The sequence below is a fragment of the Anguilla rostrata genome, chromosome 12, assembly GCF_018555375.3.
Source record: "Anguilla rostrata isolate EN2019 chromosome 12, ASM1855537v3, whole genome shotgun sequence".
NCBI lineage: Eukaryota > Metazoa > Chordata > Actinopteri > Anguilliformes > Anguillidae > Anguilla > Anguilla rostrata.
This window is the reverse complement of record NC_057944.1, coordinates 36,902,420-36,930,347: the sequence shown is the minus strand read 5'-3', so window position 1 is coordinate 36,930,347 and position 27,928 is coordinate 36,902,420. Positions and strand designations below refer to the sequence as shown.

Below are 27,928 nucleotides of genomic sequence, written 5' to 3'. Positions count from 1 at the left end.
TGATCCTATACTGAAATAACTAGGTGGTTAGGTTTCATTACAGATAAGTCTCGCAATATCAGCAGTGACTGTAATCGGAACATCTTTAAGTATTACCTTTAACAAGCCTCTTCAGAGCAACTGTGACAACTGCAACGGCATGCTGAGTTTTATACCCTGTCTCAAGCTCACTGGTGAACCAGGTGCTTTGTGAGATGCAGATTTTTTTTTTTCTTTTCTTTTTTTGCAAGCACTTGTTAAGATAGCAGCCATGGAGACTGCTATGGCCAATTATTTCTGAGTGTGAAAATATGCTGCAGCAATCATTGGTTGGAAGATTTATCAGGGGACAAAAACCCCTTGGTCTCCAACCCTGGTCCTGAAGAGTCACGGGGCCTGCTGGTTTATGTGTTATGTCACTGATTTCATTGATCAGGGAAGGCAGTTGGGTTCAGAATTGGTAGCTGCTATTTAACATCTAAAACCCCAGGGTTGGCGACATGCCTGAAATTATTTTACCATGAAACAGTAGAAAATTATAGAAAATAATAAATACAGTAGAAAAGCAACCATTGGGATATAATATGGGTGGAAGGATTGAATGTAGAACAAAGTTCAAAATGTATTACATTTAAAAATGACAAATTTAATGCTAATCCTTGAATGTACTGGAATAAAAATTTCCATGTGTAATACTCAAGAGACAGACGTGGGTGGATTTCTGCTGGAACAGAAGGTGTTGGCCATATCAGTATCAAACTGTACATTTCATCGAGGTTTCCACTGGGTGTGTTAGATGATGTCCTCTCTGGGACATGGACGTGTCTGTCACACCAGGGGGGGTGGGGCGGGAATGATGTGTACACATTTATCTGCTACGTAGGGGGGGTGGGGGGGGGGAGTTGATGTGTACACATTTATCTGCTACGTACGGGGTGTGGGGGGGGGGGATTGATGTGTGGGGGGGGGGGATTGATGTGTACACATTTTTCTGCTACGACTGGTCTAATCTCGCTTGAGTATGCTCTATTTGAAGGGTAGTGTTATCCGCAAGGCGCTAGGAAAACAAATATTTGACTGAGGGACTAGTGAGTGCCAAATTCATTACATTTTTTTTCCTTTACTACTGTAATTATATTTACTGATCCTTTAGCCTGACAGCATTTTCTCCTCTATTTACTAGATAGATTTTTTGTTGTTCACATTTGCAAGCCATTTTTGTGGTATTGCATAAAAGCATATTCAGTTGGCACATATATGATCCCCAAACCTTTTTTTATGTTTTAGAAAAATAATGCCACGGAATCAGTGATGTCATGAGGAACATGGTTTACTGAATACAAAAATGTGGTGACATGAATGGATATGATAAACAATTGAAATAATAATAATATAATAATAATAATAATAATAATAATAATAATAAGGATACACATAGAAATGACAACATAATAAAATCACAAGAATACATACAGATGTAGTTTTTTATTCTCCAGCTTTGTTTCTCTACTTTTAATTAGAACAAACTGGCATTTGGACATAGTAAATATTCCCTGTATAAAGAACATTTATTCTCTTCTGAATACGCTCCATTGCAAGATAAACATAACCAATTCTCTGAAGCCTAATTTTTGTCATTTCCAACACTGGAATTGGTAGAATATTTTCAAGACAGCTGTTTATAATGATATTCCTGTATGTACATTGTTCACTGCTTCGTGCAGCTCTACCTCTTCCTCTGCTATTGCAGTAAATTTAAACCAAAAAATGTATTTGCTACAAATACACCACCAGCAGGGTGTCGCTGGTCAGCATGTAGCCGAAGAGGATGTACCGCGGGTTCTCCCAGAACTGTCTTTGCGACCCACAAGCCACCAGAACAGCTTATATGTGCCTTGGCGTAGATTCTACAAGTCTCTGGAACTCTTTTAGAAGGAACACCATTATTCCAAAAGATATTCCTTACTTGCAATTCCAATTTGCAAACTTATTTTATAAAAAAATATTAAAAAATCAACTGAATGTCAATGAAACATGATCATTAATAAAAATATATTTTTATGATTATAAAAAGTGATACAACACACAGTAGTTTCTGCAGTTTCTGGTGAATCCACTAGAGGGCAATATTAGACACAAAATTAATCATTACTGTTTTGCATTTCTTTTACACGGTATGTTGGAAATGAGAGGCACTCATGGAAATCTTTCGGTGTCAGTATGCTTTCGCTTTTTGCCTTGCCTTTTCAGAGTATACATGCCTAGACAAATATAAACAGAATACACACATTGAGAATAATTTTGTATTATTTAATTGTTATTATTATTGATAATGATAATAATGATAATAATGATTATTATTATACATATATATAGACCATTGGTAAAGTTGACAAATTGGGAAAATAATATACAGTATTGTGAGATGCAACAACCCAAGAAATTGTGAGCACAAGAGATTTAGCCTAATGATCAGAATTGTGTATGGAAAATGATTGGAAAAGAGTAAGAGAAAAATAATAACACCTATGACATTTGCATCCATCTGCTTCTTGTAATGTTGTCATGCTTAGGATCATTTGAAAACGGATTACTTTGGACTAGTCAGGGCAATGGAGATTAAAGGAAAATTAAAGCATGGCATGCCAAGTTTAGGCACCAGTGTCCTCAACTGCTGCTGTGTCTGATTTTACAAAAAAAAAAAAAAAGTGTGCAAGAACACATTCTTACTTTTAAAACCACATGCCAACAGTGAATATAATTTTCACGATTTGATTCAAACCGATACTTGAAAAAATATCTTCCATCTTAGTTTAAAAAAAAAATCCAAAACCTACAATGTGCAATTGTCTTCTTCTTTTTTTTTTTTTTACAATTCTAAACGAGACATCATTTTATGGGAATACGTGTAATAAAGAAAACGAAGTATTTTAAATTTAGTGCCTCAGATAAAAGTTCTTTGTTGCCTGTAATTTCTCTGACTACCCCAGTTTCATGACAAGAACTTTAGTGCAGTTAATTTTTAGATGCACCCTTTAGAACTTTGATCATTTTAATTACAATATATTTATAAATGCTACTGTATTGTTTATTATCACTCTTGCTTTCCTTGCTGTCTTACAAAGCTTTTTTTGTTGTATGTGCATCATTTGTTTGCATTTTTGATGACTGATCTTGTTTTTCATATTTTTATTCTACGTTATTCTCTGGGGTGCTGCAGTGTAATCAGAAGTGCTGGATGAATGCAGCACTACAATCCACACACTTTATGTGATTATGAAATCCAGACGATGATTGCAAATGCTGTTTGCAAGTTTGGTACCAGTTCTGCAAATCATGCTTATGGGGAGTGGGGTGGGTTACTGCCAGGAAGCTCTAGAGTACAGTTAGAGAGAGTTTTGGCTGTTTTTATTTCCATTTCAATGATAAACGTTCATTGACAGCCGACCCCAGACACAAGAGTTCAATTACACTGTCTTATTTGCAGCTTTGTTGAACAAGCAAGGTTACTCAGTGGTGATGTGCGACTCATTCAGCTACCTGCTGGTTGGCTCTCCTCACCAATAGCCTTCCGCCTCTCTGATTGGCTGTCTCCCTTTCCATCCACGTCTGCATGACTCCTCCAGTTTTGCTCTACCCACCATCCTTTGCAAACCCTAAAGTCTCCATGTGACACAAGCAAAGAATGGTCAGACTCAGTTAGGAGTTTTCTTTCCTTAATTCTTCACAGCAAAAAAAAAAAAAACACCCTGCAGCTTTTGAACAATATTCTAAAATTTTAAAAATGTTTTCCCCCATTTCGATTTATTTTGAACTTGATTGTTTCCTTTTAACATCAGTGGAAGGCTGGAAGGTTATGCCCTCCATAGAATTAGATTCTGCAAGGTCTCAATACACCACATACTGCAGTTTAATCTCACTAGGATTCCCCACATTTGTTTTTCTGTACGAGTCCTGTACTGCATGTACTTCCTTTTGCACACAAAAGTAAAATAAAAGTTACGATTGCAATTGAAAAGCAATGGCCAGCCCCTGCAAATAAGAGTGAACTTGAAGTTATGATCAATTGATCTCTTATTAGTCACACTGTTAATTTTCTATGACAAATCTTCCTATCATTCATTACTACAAAAGAATGAAGACAAACTACCCAGTAATGTTAACAGCTCCTGATTCTACTGGAATTTAATGAAAAGACAACAGTGCAGTAAACAACACTCTGTAGTTAAGGATTTTAACAAACGAGCTGACAGGACTGTCAGTGCCTTCGGGTTAATTTCAACGTTCACTGTTTCAAATATTTTTATTTGCCTTTTTGCTTTGAAAACATACACTGCTGTGTCACCATGGAATCAACCGGGAAAATCCCTGTTAAGCAAGTATATATATATATATATATATATATATATATATATATATATGTGTGTGTGTGTTCTCTAAGATTTTTCTGAAATGGAAAATATTTTAGTCGGGGGCAATGTCTTGTAACATTGAAAAAGAGCATAGCTCTTCAAAACCTGGAAAAATTTTTCATCCCTCAAACCGTACACCAGGGGGCTGAGGCAACGGGGGGCAAGAATGAAGGCGACATAGTCAATATATCTCAGCTGCAGGAACACCGTGAAGTTTACTTCGCGAACCGCCGTCTCGATCAACGGCACCCACAGCACGAGCAGGCAAAGGAAAAGCTGGAAAGCGTGGAGGAGCACGGTCCTGAGACCCTTGGCGCTGGACTTCCTGTCGTCTGCGGAGGCCGCCCTGGCGGCCGCCATGATTCTGAAATAGGTGAAGGCTATGGTGATAGACATGAGCAGGAAGTAGAGCTGAGACAGGGCCGACCGGAGATCCTGCTGCCACCGTACCGCCACCAGCTGCTCCACGCTGCAGTCCAGCGGCGCGGCGTAGAAGCCGGCGGGGGCAGAGGAGACCACCATGGAGAAGATGGCGACCTGCATGACGGAGCTCAGGGCGTGGATGACGAAGACGCAGCCCGTCGCTCGGCGCGGGGTGGCGATTTCGGCGTGCCGCAGGGGCATGCAGATGGCCACGTAGCGCTCCACGCACATGGCGGTGAGAGTCAGGGGCGTGGCGAAGTTGAGCATGCTGCTGAAACCGTAGACGACCATGCAGACCCCGGCGGGCATCGGGGTCCTGCTGAAGACGATGACGAGAAGGGCGTCGGATATCGCCAGGAACAGCGTGTCGCAGAAGAGGGTGTGCGCGAAGAAGATGTAGCGCATGTTGCTACGGAAGGCCTCTTTCTTGAAAAAGGTGAAGATCATGAGGAAGTTGACGCAGAGAAAGATCCCCACTAACCCCTGCACTACCAGCAGCCTCGGATTCAGAACTAGCGACAGCACACTGAGGGCAGCTTGTGTGATGTTTTTAGACATGTCTACAGTAAAGAAAAAAGAAAGAAAAGAAAAGTTGCTTTAGGAAATACAGAATCATTGTTTATACATTGATCCTCACTTAAGTTTTGGCACAAAATAGTTTCTAGTCAAATTCTAAATTTTGGATTTCAGCTTCTTTTGCCATTTGTCATTGCAAAGCCAAAAGTACTGACATTATATGAAAACCTGAAGATAGTGCTGAAATATTTAAATAAGTATGAAATGCAAAATAAGTCGATCCTATACTGAAATAATTGTTAGGTTTCATTACAGATAAGCCCCGCAATATCAACAGTGACCGTAATCGGAACATCTTTAAGTATTACCTTTAACAAGTCTCTTCAGAGCGACTGTGACAACTGCAACGACACGCTGAGTTTTATACCCTGTCTCAAGCTCACTGATCAGCCAGGTGCATTGTGGGTGCAGATTTTTTTCTTTTCTCGCAAGCAACTGTTAACATAGCAGCCATGGTGACTGCTGTGGCTTCAGCAGTCACTGGTTAGAAGATTTTTCAGGGGACAAAATCCCCTTGGTCTCCTGATCCTGAAGAGTCACAGGGCCTGGCCTGCTGGTTTATGGTGTAGGTTGGTTTCAGAATTGGGAGCTGATATTTAAAATTTAAAACACCAAGTTTGGGGGGGGCATGTCCATGAAATTATTTCACCATGAAACAGCAGAAAATAATAGAAAATAATAAATACAGTAGAAAAGCAACCATTGGGTTATAATTTTACTTTTTTTTTGGGGGGGGGGGGTTGAATGTAGAACAAATTTCAAAATTACAAATTTAATGCTAACCCTTGAATGTACTGACATACAGATTCCTGCGTGATATACTCAAGAGACAGCGAAGTAGGTTGATTTCAGCTGGAACGAGTGTATAAGGTGTTGGCCATATCAGTATCAAACTCTACATTTCATCAAGGTTTCCACTGGGTGTGTTAGCTGTCTGTCGCCTCCGACACTTTCCTCCCACGCTGTAGCTGGTTCACCGCAACCAGCAGAGACAGTAACGCTAGAAGTTGTGCGGTGGGTGCACAACAGGCTGACGGTGAAGCCACACTATACGCGGCGACGGCCGCCTGTGGCCGCGCCGCGTCCCCACAGTTTGTGGGCGTCACCTATTTTTGACAGACAGTTGTGTTCGTTAAATGTTGACCGGGTTTAATATCGTGTTTCATATTCATTGTCCCGTCTGAATAAAAATCATTTTTTCAGTAACCTAGATCTGAATTTTTAGTCAGCTGCTTCACCGGAATGCTGAAACCACACTATACGCGGCCCGGCGAGGCCGCAGTGGAGATGGCAAAAATTCAACTTTGACCCCCTCGCCGCGGCGCGGTAACCAATCTGATGTGATATAATGATCCGTCAAGTAAATTGTCCCTATTTTTTTCTAATTTTAGTTCCACATTCTATCGTTCCACAACGGAGGACCTAACTCGTAATTTCCACATCGGGTTTCCCGACTTAATAAAATCTCCTACAGAGACACTGATAAGTGATAAGTAAATAGTGTGGAGAAAAGTCTCTGAAATTGTCGGTGGCTCTGCAATGTAGTTATCGCCGTTAGCTACTATCACTGTCCAGTCTGAATAAAAATCATTTTTGCAGTAATCTAGCTCTGAAAATGTTAATAAGCTGCCTAGCTAGGCTAACTAATGTCAGGCTAGAGTGAGTAATAACAAACAATAACAAACAAAAAAATCTTCCTAATGTATTAGTTGCTAGTTGTTCGTTTCTACCAGCCACCTAGCTAGCTAACCAGGTACAACTTTGAAGGAATTATCTGGCTAATTAGTCAGACAATGTTTTTGTTGTTGGTTGTAGACATTAAACAGCCTAGCTAGGCAGCTGACTAACATCTTTCAGATCTAGGTTACTGCAAAATGATTTTTATTCCGACAGGACAATGAATATGAAACACGATATTAAACCCGGTCAACATTTAACGAACACAACTGTCTGTCAAAAATAGGTGACACGCCCACAAACAGCCGACTGTGGGGACGCGGCGCGGCGACAAGCGGCCGTTGCCGCGTATAGTGTGGTTTCAGCATAAGGCTGCTAACGTTAGCTAGCTCAGCTTCTTCAACTAACGTTACAGCTGTATAGGGAGAGCATCTATTATCAACCAACTTCGTTCTACAGACAGGAAAACATAAACTGATTTGCAACTATAGCCTATATGAAAAAATAGACGAAATATTGGTAACAACCTGTACCTAGTTATGTAGGGGAAATGTCCTCGTTATCCTCCAGTGGTTATTTTTTAAAAGTACTTTCGCGATTTTTATGAGCCGGCATAAAAATAGGCCGGAAAATAACTCAGAGGTGGTCCAGCGCTAGCTTTTGGTTGCTAAGGGGACGTGTATCTACCACCCCATATAAATGAAAGTAACTTAAATTTGCTAGCATGTATAAGTGTCCTGTCCTGCGTATTTGAGGTTAATATGAGAAAGAGTGCTCGCTATCAGCATGTCTAGGAATCCGTACATATTCACTTTTGTAACTGTCGCAGGACGCAAAATAGCCGTTAGGAATGCAGTTTGAAATTATGAAGCAACGTCAGCGCCTTTTGAATTTTAATGGGTCACGATGAGATAATTCCGAGCATTGCTTGTCTTAAAGTAGATATTGTAAATAAGGCTGTACTAATATAACTAAATGTATATGTATGAAGTTGTTTTTTTTTTTTTTTAAACATTTAGACAATTTATTATGTGTACTTTTACAGGACTTACATTTAAATAGGTAACAATGTCCAGTGCTCTCAAATAAATACGAACTAAATACACTAGCGGTTAGGGTGGTCGATGCTCTCACTCTACTTGTTGCCCCTCCGTCGTGGAGTCTCTGGCTGCTTTATTAAAGAATTTTGTCAGCGTAGGCAAACTTTCATAAAACTGGGCATCTTCTTTCTTCCTCTTTCTCTTCTCAAATCCACTTTGAAAACGCTTTATGGTTACAAAGATAGTGACTTTGCCTCAGATGGCAACTCGAATTTCTACGTCACTGATTAGGGGCAAATGCAGGAAGGTCAAGGTGGAATAGTCCATTGAATGTGAAACGTGGATGATAATAAATATTGGCAAATATAGAGATTTAATTGTATAGGCCCACATTTATATGTAGATAGATTTATTTTTATCTATTACAGATTATCATTTGTTTAGAGTGACAAGAAAGGAAAAATGTTTTATACATTTTTACAAAAAGGAAACACAAATTCACGAGGCCCCTTTGGCAGATGAGGCCCCAAGCAATTGCCTATGACCTATGGTAAAACCGCCTATGCAAACAAAATAAATAGAAGTGTCTCTTCAACTGATATGAAAAGCAACTGTTGACCAGGTAGCTTCTCTCCTCTCTTGCTACAGTACATCCCATTTCTGCGTTTTCAGATGTTTTGAATGAGAAAATGTACCGTAGCGCATGCAGGAGCTCCCTAGAAAGGCTCCGTGTATAGGAGACGTTTCCTCTGTGTGTGTGTGTGTGTTCATCCCTCAATATTTGGTTTGATTGAGAACAGTTTTATTTTTTAGCACCCCTTAATGATTGAATAATGAACAATGTAGGCACTGCCTATGGTTTCCCATAATGCACTGCATCTGTGCAGAGCCAAAGGGCGATATCGCACATGACAGATTTTCTGAGCTGGTGGCTGTAGTGGCTTTAGGTTAAACAAATATTGAACTAAATGTCTCTCTGTCTGACTGCCATAAAACCTGCCTCGGGGGGGGGGGGGGGGGTGGTTCATGTGTACACATTTGTCTGCTAAGGCTGGTCTAATCTCGCTAGAGGCTGCTCTATTTGATGAGTAGTGTCCTCGTGCAAGGTGAAAATAATGCCACGGAATCAGTGATGTCATGTGGAACATGGTTTACTGAATAAAAAATGTGGTGACATGAATGGATATGAAAATAATATAAAAAAAAAAAATAAACATAAAAATAAGGATACACATAGAAATTACAACATAATCAAATCATTAGCATACATACAGAGATAGATTTTTATTCTCCTGCTTTATTTCTCCACCTTTAACTAGAACAAACTGGCATTTGAACATAACAAATATTCCCCCTATAAAAACCATTTGTTCTCTTTTGAAATGTTTCATTGCAAGATAAATGTAGCCAATTCTTGGGAGCCTAATTTTTGTCATTTCCAACAATGGAATTGGTGGAATATTTACAAGACAGCTGTTTATAATTATATGCTGTATGACCATTGTTCACTGCTACGTGAAGCTCTACCTCTTCCTCTATTATTGCAGTAAATTCAAACCAAAAACTTTATTTGCTACAAATGCTTTGTCATTTATGAACAAACAACAATGCAGACATTTATCTTCTTTTCCTGTTTACTAGCATTACGTTGAGACTACAGCATATTGACCAATTCCAGCTAAAAAAGATGTACATTTACACCTAGGGTACACCGTTACCAAGGGAATCCAGAAGTAGGGACAACAAAACAACATTTGGCCTAATATAAGAAAATGTTAAATGTTTGTTTTTCCAAGACATATTTCACATTTGACATATTTATTTTTATTAATTTAATACCACCAAACAATATTTTCTGGTTAGTCTGTAGATTATATTGCATTATCATGTACATTTCATGGAATTATTTTTTCCTCGTGTGAGTTGGGGTCGGAGGAGAAAAGTATAAAATAAATCAACAAAACAATTGGAGAAATTTGATTAATATTGACTTAATTGACTTGGAGTCTTTTGCTGCCTCTCTGTCATACATCTGCTATTTTTATCTGGTGCATTGATGTAGCATTTATGTAGATGCCAGGAATCTGTAGACATGTGCACATTAAGTATATTAAAATATTTATTAATCCTAAAGAACAGTATCCTGCACAGTAACCAAGCACATGTTAATCTCCTGCAGCAGTAAATTCTCAGTGATTTAAAAATTTTGGGGACCTTCAAGAAGGGGTAACTTACCCCTACCCCCTCACTGATTTTAACCCATTTAAGCCCGCAGGCAACTAAAGTTGCCAAAGTCTCTACCACTCTTTCTCCATCTTTTCTTATTTTTTGGATGACTATAGATGCTTGTGTAAGAAACGTCTGGGGAAAAAATAAATCTGGGCATTAATGGGTTGCAGGTTTGCCCATGTGCTGAGTGGTGATTGCGGGGGAGCAGCACAGGACGGCCCTCCTCATGTGGGTGCGGAGGCTCTCGTCCCGCAGCCCGTATATGAGTGGGCTGAGGACGCGGGGCAGCAGGGCGAAGCAGAGGTAGTTGAGGAAGGGGATCTGCTCGCGGAGCCAGCGCGCCCGCACCACGGACGCCTGCTCCGTCACGGGCTGCGTGAAGGTCATGACGCACAGCAGCAGCTGCAGGCCGTGCAGCAGCACCGTGTATAGCACCTTGCCCACCGCCGCCTGGTCCCGCCGCATGCGCCGCGCCTCCCGCAGGATGCGCACGTACGTGAAGAGGATGGCCAGGGCCACCGCCAGGAAGAAGACGCCGTACAGCGAGATCTTGACCAGCGTGAGGAGCGGCGAGCTGTTGAGCTCTTTGCTCCGGCAGAGCACCAGGGTGGTGAGGGCGCTGGTGCCCGGGGAGCGCCCGTCCAGGCACAGCTCGATGATGGGCACCACCAAGCTGACGAGCAGCGTGGGCAGGATGACGGCCCAAATGCGGTCGGCTCGCCAGGCGGCGGGGCGCCGCAGTGGGTAGAAGATGGCGACGTAGCGCTCCAGCGACATGGTCGCCAGGATGAACGGCGTGTTGAGGAAGGTGACGGTGGAGACGAAGATCAGGGTTATGCAGAGGACGTAGGATAACCGAATCTCGGCCAGGTAGAGGAGGAAGAGCAGGACGGAGCACAGCACCAGCAGGGTGTCGTTGATCAGCATGTAGCCGAAGAGGATGTAGCGCGGGTTCTCCCAGAACTGCCTCTGCGACGCCAGGGTGTGCAGCATCAGGACGATGAAGTAGAGGAAGACGAAGAAAAGGGGGAGGACAATAGAGATTTTTATTGCTATTATCAGGTCTGCGTTGGCTGTAGAGTTTTCTGGATACTCGGTCAGATTTTGCATCGTTCAGTAGGGGGCAGTGAGAAATTTCAAGGACCTGAAGTAACCTTGTTATAAAAAACAAAACAAAAAAATGTAAAATACAAACATATGCATGCACACAGTGAATTCAATTTGAATGTGCAATACATGACATATCTTTAATATTATAAAATAATTAGCAGTTACAAAGTATTATTTGTACATAAATTTAAATAAATTAATGGCCTTTGATTTAAAAGAAACTTTAATTTAAAAAGAGAGTAAAGTGTAAAAAGTATAGTGTGACAAAGCACAATTCATAGTGGAATACTAATAATCAGTCATTGAAAAAAATCTCACAATAATAAATATCCATGCAGTTTAAAAAAAAATCATATTGCATGTAAACTGTCCCACACTTACCTTGTCCGTGTCAGTTCACTGATGTTGTGTTTCAGGAGGAGTTACTGCGTTTATATAGTTTATTGCCAATAGATTTTCATTCATTAGTTCTCAAATGGGCGTTGTTTTGTTATTGTTCTGTACTTCCCAAGGGGCAAATTAGTTTCACGGCATTGTCACAGCGCATAGTTTTCACAATTAGTGCAACTGTGCCAGAGAGCATTTAGTTTAACAGCTGCTTGAACGTATGAATGAGATGCACTTTTTGCACTTAATTAGATATTTCTGCTAATTTTCACATCGTGAAAGTAGTAGGATTCCATATGTATTTATTTATTCCATGTTTGTGGATAATTAGTAAATAACCCCATTATGGATGATTTATTTTCCCTGAGAGGACATATGCTAATACATACCAAGATCTGCAGTATGCAGGCAGTGGTGATTTTAAGGGAAGTGTGTGGGTAGAGGAGGAAGTAGAGTGGCGGAGTTTGAATTCATTTGGCATGACTGGATTGGCATGCTAAAAAGGTGGTAGGGAGTGAGTAAAAGGCTGACACCAGGGCCAGCTGCTGCGTGGGGCACAAGTCTGTGCCTTATTCAGTATGGCTCTTTGGACGCTGGGAAGGTTAGAGAACAAGGTTAAGAGCCCAGATAGCCAAGAGTCACTCTGAGGCTATCTGGGGAGAGGCTGGCTCAGGTATGGACAGGTATATTAGGTTCATACGTGTCATATTCCTATGGATTCATTTGCGAGAGGAAAGAGCATGCTTCTTTCTGAATGGCCTACTACGTGGTTTTAGAAAAGTGAATTCTTTAACAGGCAAATTCACCATGGCCAGTTCTCGCAGGAATGTTTATCTTTGTTACATTGTCAGCCATCTAGCCAAACATGATCCCCTATTATTTAATAGAATCTTACTTACTTACTCATACAGTTTGAAGGGCCCATTTATGACTTGATATTTGGGTGTTATTATATTTGGTAGAAGGTCACCTATGACATTTTGCATTGCAAAGTAAGGAAATCTTACTTGGACTGCTAGATTGACATAAGCCTTGTGCCAAGCTAATAAATCAGGCACTACATTCCATGGGTAGGGGTAGTAATGTGGCAAACACAATATCATCAAAGGCAAATCGTAGATGTTTTTACTGCAGACAAAACTTACTTTAAGTTGTAGGTGGTAACTGCAGGCATCCCTGAAACTTATTTAAGCCCGATTACACGCAAAAACACACACACACACACACACACACACACACATTCCTTTTTTGTCAGTCATTGAATACCCCTCTGATAATATCCACTTCATAAGGCAGCAAATGTATATATGATAAAATATTGTATTTACATTGATGAGTTGATTTGACAATACTGGGGCAGTGGAACCATATAGGCAGAAATAAGGCATTAGGGCAGTTATAGGAAAAATATGCCTAATTGTCCTAGTTACAGGCAATACGATCAGGGACATGTTTCATTTTGATGGACATGTTTTATTTTTGAACATTTCCGAGGCACTGCCCAGACTGAAATCAGACTATGTTAAACATGTCTTATGGGGTGTAATAGAGAGAATACCTGGATTGCCATCTTATTCTCTTTTTGTTTTGCTTTTTTTGCTTATTCAACTTATTTTTAAAATGTAATATTTTGTTTTTAAATATGTATTACTAAGTTCGCATAGACACAAAATATCTCTGCAGTTATGTCATGTGGACACCAGAATGCATTATCTGCAAGAACCATCCAAAATGATGCCAATCTCATGAAAACATAAATATGTTATAGATTATGGGGATTGCCAAGGGTGAACCAGACATTTTTGTAAATCAGTTTTATTTGGTCTTAAAGTCTTAAACATGAAACTTGGAAACACAAACACTCTTAAAAGTGAAAATGTTTTTCACAGACCCCAGTATATAAACCCTGTATCTACTGCAAGTTTTGGGAAGTCTGACTGCGCATGCAGTGTCTTCTGCAGTTTGCAGTAGATCCACTAGAGGGTAATATGACACACAAAAAATGAAAGCGAATGCTTTCTAACAGCTGTGATATTTGTATCTATCTGTTACTCTAAATATCATGATTAGGATCTGACTGCCTGTTAATGAAGGGGTTAAGGGCAATTTACTCATTTTTAATGTGCACATTTTGTATTCCTTGCTGTGCTAAGGAAATAACACTTGTCTTGTTTGTAATATTTGCTTTCGGTAATTCATTATTTTTTAAAATTATTTTATAATAGCTGTACATTTTATGTATCTGACTGCTTCAGTGTAATGAAAAGCATTGGACAAATAGAAAGCTAAACACCAATTACGTGATGATGAAACTCAGAACGTGATTGCCAAAGTTGTTTGAAAATTTGACGTGAGCTGTCTAGACTTGCGCGTACCAAGCTTTCAAACAACATTGGCAATCACATTCTGAGTTTCATCATCACATAATTGGTGTTTGGCTTTCTGTTTGTCTAATGCTTGAGTGTAGTGGGGTGGGCTACAGGCAGAAATCTCGAGAGAGCAGTGGTGATGTGCGACTCATTCAGCTACCTGCCGGTTGGCTCTCCTCACCAATAGCCTTCCGCCTCTCTGATCGGCTATCTCCCTTTCCGTCCACGTCTGCACGACTCCACTACCCACCATCCTTTGCAAACCCTAACGTCTGCATGTGACACAAGCAAAGAATGGTCAGACTAAGGTATGAGTTTTCTTTCCTTAATTCTTCACAGCAAAAAAAAAAAAACACCCTGCAGCTTTTGAACAATATTCTAAAATTTTAAAAATGTTTTCCCCCATTTCGATTTATTTTGAACTTGATTGTTTCCTTTTAACATCAGTGGAAGGCTTGAAGGTTATGCCCTCCATAGAATTAGATTCTGCAAGGTCTCAATACACCACATACTGCAGTTTAATCTCACTAGGATTCCCCACATTTGTTTTTCTGTACGAGTCCTGTACTGCATGTACTTCCTTTTGCACACAAAAGTAAAATAAAAGTTATGATTGCAATTGAAAAGCAATGGCCAGCCCCTGTAAATAAGAGTGAACTTGAAGTTATGATCAATTGATCTCTTATTAGTCACACTGTTAATTTTCTATGACAAATCTTCCTATCATTCATTACTACAAAAGAATGAAGACAAACTACCCAGTAATGTTAACAGCTCCTGATTCTACTGGAATTTAATGAAAAGACAACAGTGCAGTAAACAACACTCTGTAGTTAAGGATTTTAACAAACAAGCTGACAGGACTGTCAGTGCCTTCGGGTAAATTTCAACATTCACTGTTTCAAATATTTTTATTTGCCTTTTTGCTTTGAAAACATACACTGCTGTGTCACCATGAAATCAACCGGGGAAATCCCTGTTAAGCAAGTATATATATATATATATATATATGTGTGTGTGTGTTCTCTAAGATTTTTCTGAAATGGAAAATATTTTAGTCGGGGGCAATGTCTTGTAACATCGTAAAAGAGCGTAGCTCTTCAAAACCTGGAAAAATTTTTCATCCCTCAAACCGTACACCAGGGGGCTGAGGCAACGGGGGGCAAGAATGAAGGCGATATAGTCAAAATATCTCAGCTCCAGGAACACCGTGAAGTTTACTTCGCGAACCGCCGTCTCGATCAACGGCACCCACAGCACGATCAGGCAGAGGAAAAGCTGGAAGGCGTGGAGGAGCACGGTCCTGAGACCCTTGGCGCTGGACTTCCTGTCGTCCGCGGAGGCCGCCCTGGCGGCCGCCATGATTCTGAAATAGGTGAAGGCTATGGTGACGGACATGAGCAGGAAGTAGAGCTGAGACAGGGCCGACCGGAGATCCTGCTGCCACCGTACCGCCACCAGCTGCTCCACGCTGCAGTACATCGGCGCGGCGTAGAAGCCGGCGGGGGCGGAGGAGACCACCATGGAGAAGATGACGACCTGCATGACGGAGCTCAGGGCGTGGATGACGAAGACGCAGCCCGTCGCTCGGCGCGGGGTGGCGATTTCGGCGTGCCGCAGGGGCATGCAGATGGCCACGTAGCGCTCCACGCACATGGCGGTGAGAGTCAGGGGCGTGGCGAAGTTGAGCATGCTGCTGAAACCGTAGACGACCATGCAGACCCCGGCGGGCATCGGGGTCCTGCTGAAGCTAATGACGAGAAGGGCGTCGGATATCGCCAGGAACAGCGTGTCGCAGAAGAGGGTGTGCGCGAAGAAGATGTAGCGCACGTTGCTACGGAAGGCCTCTTTCTTGAAAAAGGTGAAGATCATGAGGAAGTTGACGCAGAGAAAGATCCCCACTAACCCCTGCACTACCAGCAGCCTCGGATTCAGAACTAGCGACAGCACACTGAGGGCAGCTTGTGTGATGTTTTTAGACATGCCTACAGTAAAGAAAAAAGAAAAAAAAGAAAAGTTGCTTTAGGAAATACGGAATCATTGTTTATACATTGATCCTCACTTAGGTTTTGACACAAAATAGTTTCTAGTCAAATTCTAAATTTTGGATTTCAGCTTCTTTTGCCATTTGGCATTGCAAAGCCAAAAGTACTGACATTATATGAAAACCTGAAGAAACAAAAACAGTGCTGAAATATTTAAATAAGTATGAAATGCAAAATAAGTTGATCCTATACTGAAATAATTGTTAGGTTTCATTACAGATAAGCCCCGCAATATCAACAGTGACCGTAATCGGAACATCTTTAAGTATTACCTTTAACAAGTCTCTTCAGAGCAACTGTGACAACTGCAACGACACGCTGAGTTTTATACCCTGTCTCAAGCTCACTGATCAGCCAGGTGCATTGTGGGTGCAGATTTTTTTCTTTTCTCGCAAGCAACTGTTAACATAGCAGCCATGGTGACTGCTGTGGCTTCAGCAGTCACTGGTTAGAAGATTTTTCAGGGGACAAAATCCCCTTGGTCTCCTGATCCTGAAGAGTCACAGGGCCTGGCCTGCTGGTTTAGGTGTAGGTTGGTTTCAGAATTGGGAGCTGATATTTAAAATTTAAAACACCAAGTTTGGGGGGACATGCCCATGAAATTATTTCACCATGAAACAGCAGAAAATAATTGAAAATAATAAATACAGTAGAAAAGCAACCATTGGGTTATAATTTTTCTCTTTTTTTGGGGGGGGGGGGGGGGGGGTTGTAGGTTGCATGTAGAACAAAGTTCAAAATGAATTAAATTTCAAAATTACAAATTTAATGCTAACCATTGAATGTACTGACATACAGATTCCTGCGTGATATACTCAAGAGACAGGTAGGTTGATTTCACCTGGAACGAGTGTATAATGTGTTGGCCATATCAGTATCAAACTGTACATTTCATCAAGGTTTCCACTGGGTGTGTTAGATGAAATTTGTATTTATGGACAGTAAGGTTGATTCAGGATGTGAACTGATATTACGCATGCACATTTATTTTTATTTAATTTTTTAATCTCTTGTCCTCTCTGGGACATGAACATGTCTCTCACTCTGACATGGACACTGCAGGGGTATTGGAATTTGTAGTTCACTTAACTTTTCTGAAGGGTTAATAACCCTGAACTATGTGTTATGAGGGAATAGAAAAACAGTATCAAAGAAATGTAAAACATTGTTTTGTTTATATTAACAAAGAGGGCTGTGAAAAGGGAGATGATAAAATAGCCTACAAACAGCAAAAACAATTCAGCAAATGTGCTTTTATCATGATTTAGAGAATGTATCTGAACACTATTTGGGTCATTGAATACAAGAAAGAATTCAAAAAATTGAAAGTGTTTGTGTGTGTGTGTGTGTTGTGTGTGTGTGTATGCACGGGGGGCTGGGTGCCTGAGCACCAGCCCAATGTGCCCCATTCATTCGATAAAAAATATTAATATTTTTTAGAATATATCTGTTTGTATTTGGTCCAACGAACTTCGATATGTGCTTATTATCCTTTGTTTTGGATAAAATTGTTTGCCAAATGAAATGTAATGTAATGAAATAAAGAACGGAGAAAAATTATATTGTACATACAAACAGGGGCGGTTTTAGTGATTTGGAGGCCCCAGGCAAAGACCAATGTGAGGCCATTCTCCATTTTGATTCTGTCCACACAATCGGCTGTTTGTGGGCGTGTCACCTATTTTTGACAGACAGTTGTGTTCGTTAAATGTTGACCGGGTTTAATGTCGTGTTTCATATTCATTGTCCTGTCTGAATAAAAATCATTTTTGCAGTAATCTAGATCTGAAAGATGTTAATCAGCTGCCTAGTTAGGCTGTTTAATGTCTAGCTAGTGAGTAGCCTAACAACCAACTACAAAAACATTGTCTGGCTAATTTGCCAGATAATGACTTCAAAGTTACATCTGGTTAGCTAGCTAGGTGGCCGGTAGAAACGAACAACTAGCAACTAATACATTAGGAAGATTTTTTTGGTTTGTTATTGTTTGTTGTTACTCACTATCGCTAGTCATTAGACAGCCTAGCTAGGCAGCTTATTAACATTTTTCAGAGCTAGGTTACTGCAAAAATCGTAGCTAACGGCGATAACTAGAGCCACCGACAATTTCAGAGACTTTTCTCCACGCTGGGTTCCTCTTATCAATGTCTCTGTAGGAGATTGTATTAAGTTGGGAAACCCGATACGGCCATTACGAGTTAGGTCCTCCATTGTGGAACGATAGAATGTGGAACTAAAATTAGAAAAAATTTACTTGACGGATCATTAGATCAAATCAGATTGGTTACCGCGACGCGGCGAGGGGGTCAAAGTTGAATTTTTGCCATCTCCCCTATCCATCTCCCCCATAGACATATAGACGCTTTCATTGGACGCACGCGCGTTGCCAAGGTTATGCGCTTGGCCCTAAGTTAACTTCCGCTCTGTGTTTGTTTATTATTGGGTTTGTGTTTAATATGACACCGATGACAAACGGAGTGAAAGTTAAACTGATGAGCAGATTGATGTTGGGCTCAGGTTGTTGTGCTGTGGGGTGCAACCTCAGGAACTCTCAGGAACAAACTACATTTCGAAAATCTGTAAAAAAAAAAATAAAAAAATAAAAACATAATTTAACTTTGTAACCTCACGAGGGAATATTGTGAAACTAATTGTTTGAATCCCTGCTATTATTATAGCTGGTGCTTGCTCGTTGTTACTTCGTATTTTCGAGAACTGGACATCATTACCTATTAAAATGTAAGTCCAGTAAAAATACACATAATAAACTGTATTTTAAAAATCGCCTTCACACATTTAGTAATACTAATACAGCCTTATTTACTCTATCAACTTAAGACAAGCAACGCGCTCGTAATGATCTCACCCCATTAACCTCAAATACGCACGAAAGGATACTAGCAAATTTATGTCAAGTTCCATTCATTTATATGGAGTGGTCGATACACGTCCCCTTAGCAACCAAAAGCTAGCGCTGGACCACCTCTGACTTATTTGCCGGCACAGAAAAAAAACCATGAACGTACTGAAAAAATAACCACAGGAGGATAACAAGGACCTTTTCCCTACATAACTAGGTACAGGTTGTAACCGATATTTCGCCCATTTCATAGTTGCAAATCAATTTACACTTTCCTGTCTGTCGAACGAAGGTGGTCGAATAGGTGCTCTCACTCTAGCACTGACTTCGTTTCAGGTAACAAACTCATGATAAGCGATAGCTAGCTGACCAGTAATAAGCCTGCAATAGTTATAAATCAGCTAACTAAATTGATTGACTAGTAGTTGATACGCTTTACCTACGTTTTGAACTAACGTTATGATACCTGTTTCCAATGACTTCAGTGTTACATTGCCTGATCATTTTTTGCTGTGGTAACCTAGCAAGATGACCCAAACGATTAGGCTAAGAGAGCCACGATGTTTTTCCAGCAATGCATGCTATACAAATAAATGACCTACAGTAATTGCATTGGCTACACATGCTGCCCACCACTAGCTCCAGTTTGTGTCTCTAATCATCGTTTTTAAGAAATATCATAGAAAGAGTGCACTTTTTACACGGAATGGCATGAACCAGAACGTTATGGATTACGGAAGGAACGTATGATGCTCGAAGGTGCAATACTGTCAACAGTTATCTGTTTCCGTCACTTGTTTTTCTGGTAGTGTCACGTTATCGCATTTGATTTTGGCTAAGTAACGGTTCTTTTCTTCGAATGGTAACCTCAATACTGGCTAGACATAGATTTAACTAGCTAGCTAACGTAATTTACTTGTTATTTATTTTGCTTGTTATCAGAAATAGTCTAAGGACTCTGTGTTATTGATGTTGCGAAGTCTGCGAAGTTAGTTAGGGCAGAACACGCACATGCGCATAGTTGTTTATGTTGTCACTGTTTACGTAGTTTTTATATTCTCCTGCTTCGTTTCTCCACCTTTAATTAGAACAAACTGGCATTTGAACATAACAAATATTCCCCCTATAAAAACCATTTGTTCTCTTTTGAAATGTTTCATTGCAAGGTAAACGTAGACAATTCTTGGGAGCCTAATTTCTGTCATTTCCAACACTGGAATTGGTGGAATATTTACAAGACAACTGTTTATAATTATATGCCTGTATGTACATTGTTCACTGCTTTGTGAAGCTCTACGTCTTCCTCTATTATTGCAGTAAATCTGAACCAAAAATTTTATTTGCTAGAAAATGGTTTGTCATTTATGGACAAACATCAATGCAGACATTTATCTAACATTTATCTTCTTTTCCTGTTTACTGGCATTACGTTGAGACTACAGCATATTGACCAATTCCAGCTAAAATAGATGTACATTTACACCTAGGGTGCACTGTTACCAAGGGAATCCAGAAGTAGGGACAACAAAACAACATTTGGCCTGATTTAAGAAAATGTTAAATAATGATACCCAGTCTCGTCTGAGGTGGCTGTTTGTTTTTCTTTTCCAAGACATATTTCACATTTGACACATTTATCTTTATTAATTCAATACCACCAAACAATATTTTCTGGTTAGTCTGTAGATTATATTGCATCATCATGTACATTTCATGGAATTATTTTTTCCTCGTGTGAGTTGGGGTCGGAGGAGAAAAGTATAAAATAAATCAACCAAACAATTGGAGAAATTTGATTAATATTGACTTAAGTGACTTGGAGTCTTTCGCTGCCTCTCTGTCATACATCTGCTATTTTTATCTGGTGCATAGATGTAGCATTTATGTAGATGCCAGGCACATGTAGACATGTGCACATTAAGTATATTAAAATATTTATTAATCCTAAAGAACAGTATCCTGCACAGTAACCAAGCACATGTTAATCTCTCGCAGCAGCAAATTCTCAGTGATGAGGTCAAGATTTTAAAATGTTGGGGACCTTCAAGAAATGTAACTTACCCCTACCCCCTCACTGATTTTAACCCATTTAAGCCCGCAGGCAACTGAAGTTGCCGAAGTCTCTACCACTCTTTTTCCATCTTTTCTTATTTTTTGGATGACTATAGATGCTTGTGTAAGAAACCTCTGGGGGGAAAAAAAATCTGGGCATTAATGGGTTGCAGGTTTGCCCATGTGCTGAGTGGTGATTGCGGGGGAGCAGCACAGGACGGCCCTCCTCATGTGGGTGCGGAGGCTCTCGTCCCGCAGCCCGTATATGAGTGGGCTGAGGACGCGGGGCAGCAGGGCGAAGCAGAGGTAGTTGAGGAAGGGGATCTGCTCGCGGAGCCAACGCGCCCGGACCACGGACGCCTGCTCCGTCACGGGCTGCATGAAGGACATGACGCACAGCAGCAGCTGCAGGCCGTGCAGCAGCACCGTGTATAGCGCCTTGCCCACCGCCGCCTGGTCCCGCCACATGCGCCGCGCCTCCTGCAGGATGCGCACGTACGTGAAGAAAATGGCCAGGGCCACCGCCAGGAAAAAGACGCCGTACAGCGAGATCTTGACCAGCGTGAGGAGCGGCGAGTTGTTGAGCTCATTGCTCCGGCAGAGCACCAGGGTGGTGAGGGCGCTGGCCCCCGGGGAGCGCCCGCCCAGGCACAGCTCGATGATGGGCACCGCCAAGCTGACGAGCAGTGTGGGCAGGATGACGGCCCAAATGCGATCGGCTCGCCAGGCAGCGGGGCGCCGCAGTGGGTAGAAGATGGCGACGTAGCGCTCCAGCGACATGGTCGCCAGGATGAACGGCGTGTTGAGGAAGGTGATGGTGGAGACGAAGATCAGGGTCATGCAGAGGACGAAGGAAAACCGAAACTCAGCAAGGTAGAGGAGGAAGAGCAGGACGGTGCACACCACCAGCAGGGTGTCGTTGATCAGCATGTAGCCGAAGAGGATGTAGCGCGGGTTCTCCCAGAACTGCCTCTGTGACGCCAGGGTGTGCAGCATCAGGACGATGAAGTAGAGGAAGACGAAGAAAAGGGGGAGGACAATAGAGATTTTTATTGCTATTATCAGGTCTGCGTTGGCTGTTGAGTTTCCTGGATTCTCGGTCAGATTTTGCATCGTTCAGTAGGGGGCAGTGAGAAATTTCAAGGATCTGAAGTAACCTTGTTATAAAAAACAAAACAAAAAAATGTAAAATACAAACATATGCATGCACACAGTGAATTCAATTAAAATAATTAGCAGTTACAAAGTATTATTTGTACATAAATTTAAATAAATTAATGGCCTTTGATTTAAAAGAAACTTTAATTTAAAAAGAGAGTAAAGTGTAAACAGTATAGTGTGACAAAGCACAATTTATAGTGGAATATTAATAATCAGTCATTAAAAAAAAATCTCACAATAATAAATATCCATGCAGTTTAAAAAAAAATCATATTGCATGTAAACTGTCCCACACTTACCTTGTCCGTGTCAGTTCACTGATGTTGTGTTTCAGGAGGAGTTATTGTGGTTATATAGTTTATTGTCAATAGATTTTCATTCGTTCGTTCTCAGCGGGATTTTCTCTTTTGTCACTTAATTTAAAGGGCGTTGTTTTGTTATTGTTCTGTACTTCCCAAGGGGCAAATTAGTTTCACGGCATTGTCACAGCGCATAGTTTTCACAATTAGTGCAACTGTGCCAGAGAGCATTTAGTTTAACAGCTGCTTGAACGTATGAATGAGATGCACTTTTTTCTCTTAATTAGATATTTCTGCTAATTTTCACACCGTGAAAGTAGTGGGATTCCATATGTATTTATTTATTCCAAGTTTGTGGATAATTAGTAAATAACCCCATTATGAATGATTTATTTTCCCTGAGAGGACATATACTAATACATACCAAGATCTGCAGTAAGCAGGCAGTGATGATTTTAAGGGAAGTGTGTGGGTAGAGGAGGAAGTAGAGTGGCGGAGTTTGAATTCATTTGGCATGACTGGATTGGCATGCTAAAAAGGTGGTAGGGAGTGAGTAAAAGGCTGACACCAGGGCCAGCTGCTGCGTGGGGCACAAGTCTCTGCCTTATTCAGTATGGCTCTTTGGATGCTGGGAAGGTTAGAGAACAAGGTTAAGAGCCCAGATAGCCAAGAGTCACTCTGAGGCTATCTGGGGAGAGGCTGGCTCAGGTATGGACAGGTATATTAGGTTCATACGTGTCATATTCCTATGGATTCATTTTTGAGAGGAAAGAGCATGCTTCTTTCTGAATGGCCTGCTACGTGGTTTTAGAGAAGTGAATTCTTTAACAGGCAAATTCACCATGGCCAGTTCTCGCAGGAATTGTTTTATCTTTGTTTACATTGTCAGCCATCTAGCCAAACATGATCCCCTATTATTTAATATAATCTTTACTTACTTACTCATACAGTTATGGAAGGGCCCATTTTTACTTGATATGTTGGGGTGTTTATTATATTTGGTAGACGGTCACCCTATTGAAAATTTTGCATTGGCAAAGTAAGGAAATCCTTACTTGGATTGCTTAGATTGACATAAGCCTTGTGCCAAGCTAATTAAATCAAGGCATTACATTCCATGGGTAGGGGTAGTAATATGGGCAAAACACAATATCATCAAAGGCAACATCATGTAGATGTTTTTACTCGCAGACAAAAACTTACTTTTAAGTTGTTAGGTTGAGTTTTCCCCCTGAAACTTTATTTAAAGCCCCGATTACACGCACAAACACACACACACACACACATTCCTTTTTTGTCAGTCATTGAATACCCCTCTGATAATATCCACTTCATAAGGCAGCAAATGTATATATGATAAAATATTGTATTTACATTGATGAGTTGATTTGACAATACTGGGGCAGTGGAACCATATAGGCAGAAATAAGGCGTTAGGGCAGTTATAGGAAAAATATGCCTAATTGTCCTAGTTACAGGCAATAAGATCAGGGACATGTTTCATTTTGATGGACATGTTTTATTTTTGAACATTTCCGAGGCACTGCCCAGACTGAAATCAGACTATGTTAAACATGTCTTATGGGGTGTAATAGAGAGAATACATGGATTGCCATCTTATTCTCTTTTTGTTTTGCTTTTTTTGCTTATTCAACTTATTTTTAAAATGTAATATTTTGTTTTTAAATATGTATTACTAAGTTTGCATAGACACAAAATATCTCTGCAGTTATGTCATGTGGACACCAGAATGCATTATCTGCAAGAACCATCCAAAATGATGCCAATCTCATGAAAACATAAATATGTTATAGATTATGGGGATTGCCAAGGATGAACCAGACATTTTTGTAAATCAGTTTTATTTGGTCTTAAAGTCTTAAACATGAAACTTGGAAACACAAACACTCTTAAAAGTGAAAATGTTTTTCACAGACCCCAGTATAAAAACCCTGTATCTACTGTAAGTTTTGGGAAGTCTGACTGCGCATGCAGTGTCTTCTGCAGTTTGCAGTAGATCCACTGGAAAGTAATATGACACACAAAAAATGAAAGCGAATGCTTTCTAACAGCTGTGATATTGGTATCTATCTGTTACTCTAAATATCATGATTAGGATCAGACTGCCTGCTAATGAAGGGGTTAAGGGCAATTTACTCATTTTTAATGTGCACATTTTGTATTCCTTGCTGTGCTAAGGAAATAACACTTGTCTTGTTTGAAATATTTGCTTTCGGTAATTCATTATTTTTTTAAATTATTTTATAATAGCTGTACATCTTATGTATCTGACTGCTTCAGTGTAATGAAAAGCATTGGATAAATAAAAAGCTAAACACCAATTACGTGATGATGAAACTCAGAACGTGATTGCCAAAGTTTGAAAATTTGACGTGAGCTGTCTAGACTTGCGCGTACCAAGCTTTCAAACAACATTGGCAATCACATTCTGAGTTTCATCATCACATAATTGGTGTTTGGCTTTCTGTTTGTCTAATGCTTGAGTGTAGTGGGGTGGGCTACAGGCAGAAATCTCGAGAGAGCAGTTAAGAGTCGAGCCGCTTCTCCAGTTCAGTGCTGTGAACATTCATTAATTATTAACAGTTGACCCCGGAGACAAGTGTCTAATTACACCATCCTGTTTTTCCCTTTTGTTGAACAAACAAGGTAACTCTGTGGAGATGTGTGACTCTTGCAGCCACCTCCCGGGTGGATCTCCTCACTAATGCCAGTCCTCTCTGATTCGTCAAGCCACTCGGCGAGACGACGCCCTCTCCGTCTGCACTCCTCCTCCCATTTTGGTCTCAAGGCACATTCTGCAATTTAATCTAATCAGTAGATGCCGGCATTTGAGGGGAGGCCTTCGCTGCAGTTTAGACAATAACGGATGGGCCTACCTTTCCGTTTGCCCTGATTCGACAGAGGCACCAAAGCCAAAGTGAAGTCATGATTGCAGTTGGAGAGAAATCGATTGTCCCCACAGATAAGAATTAGCCTGAAGCTCTGACCCGCTACTCCTCACATTCATCACACTCGTGATGATATATAGCAAATAATCTATATCACTCTCTCTACATGTTAAAAATCTTTACTTGCTATACCCTGAAAAGGAGCTTCATAGATAACAGGCATATAAACGCTGTCATGGTAAACCAAGTAACAATTTATTGAGCTAGAATTTGTGACAACCATCATACAAGCAGATCAACTGCCTAGCCAATGCAGTGTGCTAATATCCAGATTAGCTTGGATTGAGCTGATACATTGTGGCAAACGCACACTCAGTATCACTCGTTGCTTGTATCTTCCTAGGTTGGTAACATTATCCATCTGATCTTAGGTAGAGAAAGAGATCTGTCGAGCAAAAAAGTCAGTATGTTCATTAATTCATATCCAAGTCTCTGTTCAATCCCAAAATTGAAACAAAGCGAATATAGTCAATTCAAATGTCAATCTCATGTAAATGAATAAGAACCACACTGCAGCAATACAAAATTATTTCACCATGAAACAGCAGAAAATTATAGAAAAAAATAAATACAGTAGAAAAGCAACCATTGGGTTATATATATATATATATATATATATTTTTTTTTTTTTTTTTTTTTGGGGGGGGGATTGAATGTAGAACAAAGTTCAAAATGAATTAAATTTAAAAATTACAAATTTAATTCTAACCCTTGAATGTACTGACATACAGATTTCTGCGTGATATACTGAAGAGACTGCGAAGTAGGTTGATTTCAGCTGGAACAAGTGTATAAGGTTTTGGCCATATCAGTATCAAACTGTACATTTCATCAAGGTTTCCACTGGGTGTGTTAGATGAAATTTGTATTTATGGACAGTAAGGTTGATTCAGTAAGGTTGAACTGATATTACGCTTGCACATTTATTTTATTTTATTTTTTAATCTCTTGTCCTCTCTGGGACATGAACATGTCTCTCACTCTGACATGGACACTGCAGGGGTATTGGAATTTGTAGATCACTTAACTTTTCTGAAGGGTTAATAACCCTGAACTATGTGTTATGCGGGAATAGAAAAACAGTATCAAAGAAATGTAAAACATTGTTTTGTTTATATTAACAAAGAGGGCTGTGAAAAAGGAGATGATAAAATAGCCTACAAACAGCGAAAACAATTCAGCAAATGTGCTTTTATCATGATTTAGAGAATGTATCTGAACACTATTTGGGTCTTTGAATACAAGAAAGAATTCAAAAAATTGAAAGTGTTTGTGTGTGTGTGTGTTGTGTGTGTGTGTATGCACGGGGGGCTGGGTGCCTGAGCACCAGCCCAATGTGCCCCATTCATTCGATAAAAAATATTAATATTTTTTAGAATATATCTGTTTGTATTTGGTCCAACGAACTTCGATATGTGCTTATTATCCTTTGTTTTGGATAAAAGCGTTTGCCAAATAAAATGTAATGTATATTATATTGTACATACAAACGGGCGGTTTTAGTGATTTGGAGGCCCGAGGCAAAGACCAATGTGAGGCCATTCTCCATTTTGCTTCTGTCGCGGCGCCGCGTCCACACAATCGGCTGTTTGTGGGCGTGTCACCTATTTTTGACAGACAGTTGTGTTCGTTAAATGTTGACCGGGTTTAATGTCGTGTTTTATATTCATTGTCCTGTCTGAATAAAAATCATTTTTGCACTAATCTAGATCTGAAAGATGTTAGTCAGCTGCCTAGTTAGGCTGTTTAATGTCTAGCTAGTGAGTAGCCTAACAACCAACAACAAAAACATTGTCTGGCTAATTTGCCAGATAATGACTTCAAAGTTACATCTGGTTAGCTAGCTAGGTGGCCGGTAGAAACGAACAACTAGCAACTAATACATTAGGAAGATTTTTGTTTGTTTGTTATTGTTTGTTGTTACTCACTATAGCTAGACATTAGACAGCCTAGCTAGGCAGCTTATTAACATTTGTCAGAGCTAGGTTACTGCAAAAATGATTTTTATTCAGACTGGAAAGTGATAGTAGCTAACGGCGATAACTAGAGCCACCGACAATTTCAGAGACTTTTCTCCACGCTGGGTTCCTCTTATCAATGTCTCTGTAGAAGATTGTATTAAGTTGGGAAACCCGATACGGCCATTTCGAGTTAGGTCCTCCATTGTGGAACGATAGAATGTGGAACTAAAATTAGAAAAAAATTACTTGACGGATCATTAGATCAAATCAGATTGGTTACCGCGACGCGGCGAGGGGGTCAAAGTTGAATTTTTGCCATCTCCCCTATCCATCTCCCCCATAGACATATAGACGCTTTCATTGGACGCACGCGAGTTGC

The 27,928-nt window shown here is 40.3% G+C and overlaps 4 protein-coding genes across 4 annotated transcripts; all 4 read right to left on the bottom strand.

Annotated features, from left to right (window-relative positions):
* Nucleotides 1-3,933: 3,933 nt before the first annotated feature.
* LOC135236898 (odorant receptor 131-2-like) lies at nt 3,934-8,848 on the bottom strand. The gene is made up of 2 exons (XM_064303486.1): nt 8,803-8,848; nt 3,934-5,374 (listed from the first exon to the last, which is right to left on the bottom strand). Exons 1-2 carry the CDS (start codon nt 8,810-8,812, stop codon nt 4,416-4,418), a joined length of 969 nt encoding a protein of 322 aa, XP_064159556.1. The 5' UTR covers nt 8,813-8,848; the 3' UTR covers nt 3,934-4,415.
* Nucleotides 8,849-9,917: 1,069 nt separating this feature from the next.
* Nucleotides 9,918-11,446, bottom strand: LOC135236377 (odorant receptor 131-2-like). Its single transcript, XM_064302691.1, has one exon. It carries the CDS (start codon nt 11,444-11,446, stop codon nt 10,493-10,495), a length of 954 nt encoding a protein of 317 aa, XP_064158761.1. The 3' UTR covers nt 9,918-10,492.
* Nucleotides 11,447-14,764: 3,318 nt separating this feature from the next.
* LOC135236136 (odorant receptor 131-2-like) lies at nt 14,765-16,185 on the bottom strand. Its single transcript, XM_064302339.1, has one exon. The coding sequence runs from the start codon at nt 16,183-16,185 to the stop codon at nt 15,229-15,231; it is 957 nt and encodes a 318-aa protein (XP_064158409.1). The 3' UTR covers nt 14,765-15,228.
* A 4,423-nt stretch (nt 16,186-20,608) lies between these two features.
* On the bottom strand, nt 20,609-22,272 carry LOC135236609 (odorant receptor 131-2-like). The gene has a single exon (XM_064303075.1). The coding sequence runs from the start codon at nt 22,270-22,272 to the stop codon at nt 21,319-21,321; it is 954 nt and encodes a 317-aa protein (XP_064159145.1). The 3' UTR covers nt 20,609-21,318.
* Nucleotides 22,273-27,928: the final 5,656 nt, after the last annotated feature.

Excerpts from the sequence above, each read along its gene's own strand:
- LOC135236136 (XM_064302339.1), bottom strand. The coding sequence starts at position 16,185 with ATGTCTAAAAACATCACACAAGCTGCCCTCAGTGTGCTGTCGCTAGTT.
- LOC135236377 (XM_064302691.1), bottom strand. The coding sequence starts at position 11,446 with ATGCAAAATCTGACCGAGTATCCAGAAAACTCTACAGCCAACGCAGAC.
- LOC135236609 (XM_064303075.1), bottom strand. The coding sequence starts at position 22,272 with ATGCAAAATCTGACCGAGAATCCAGGAAACTCAACAGCCAACGCAGAC.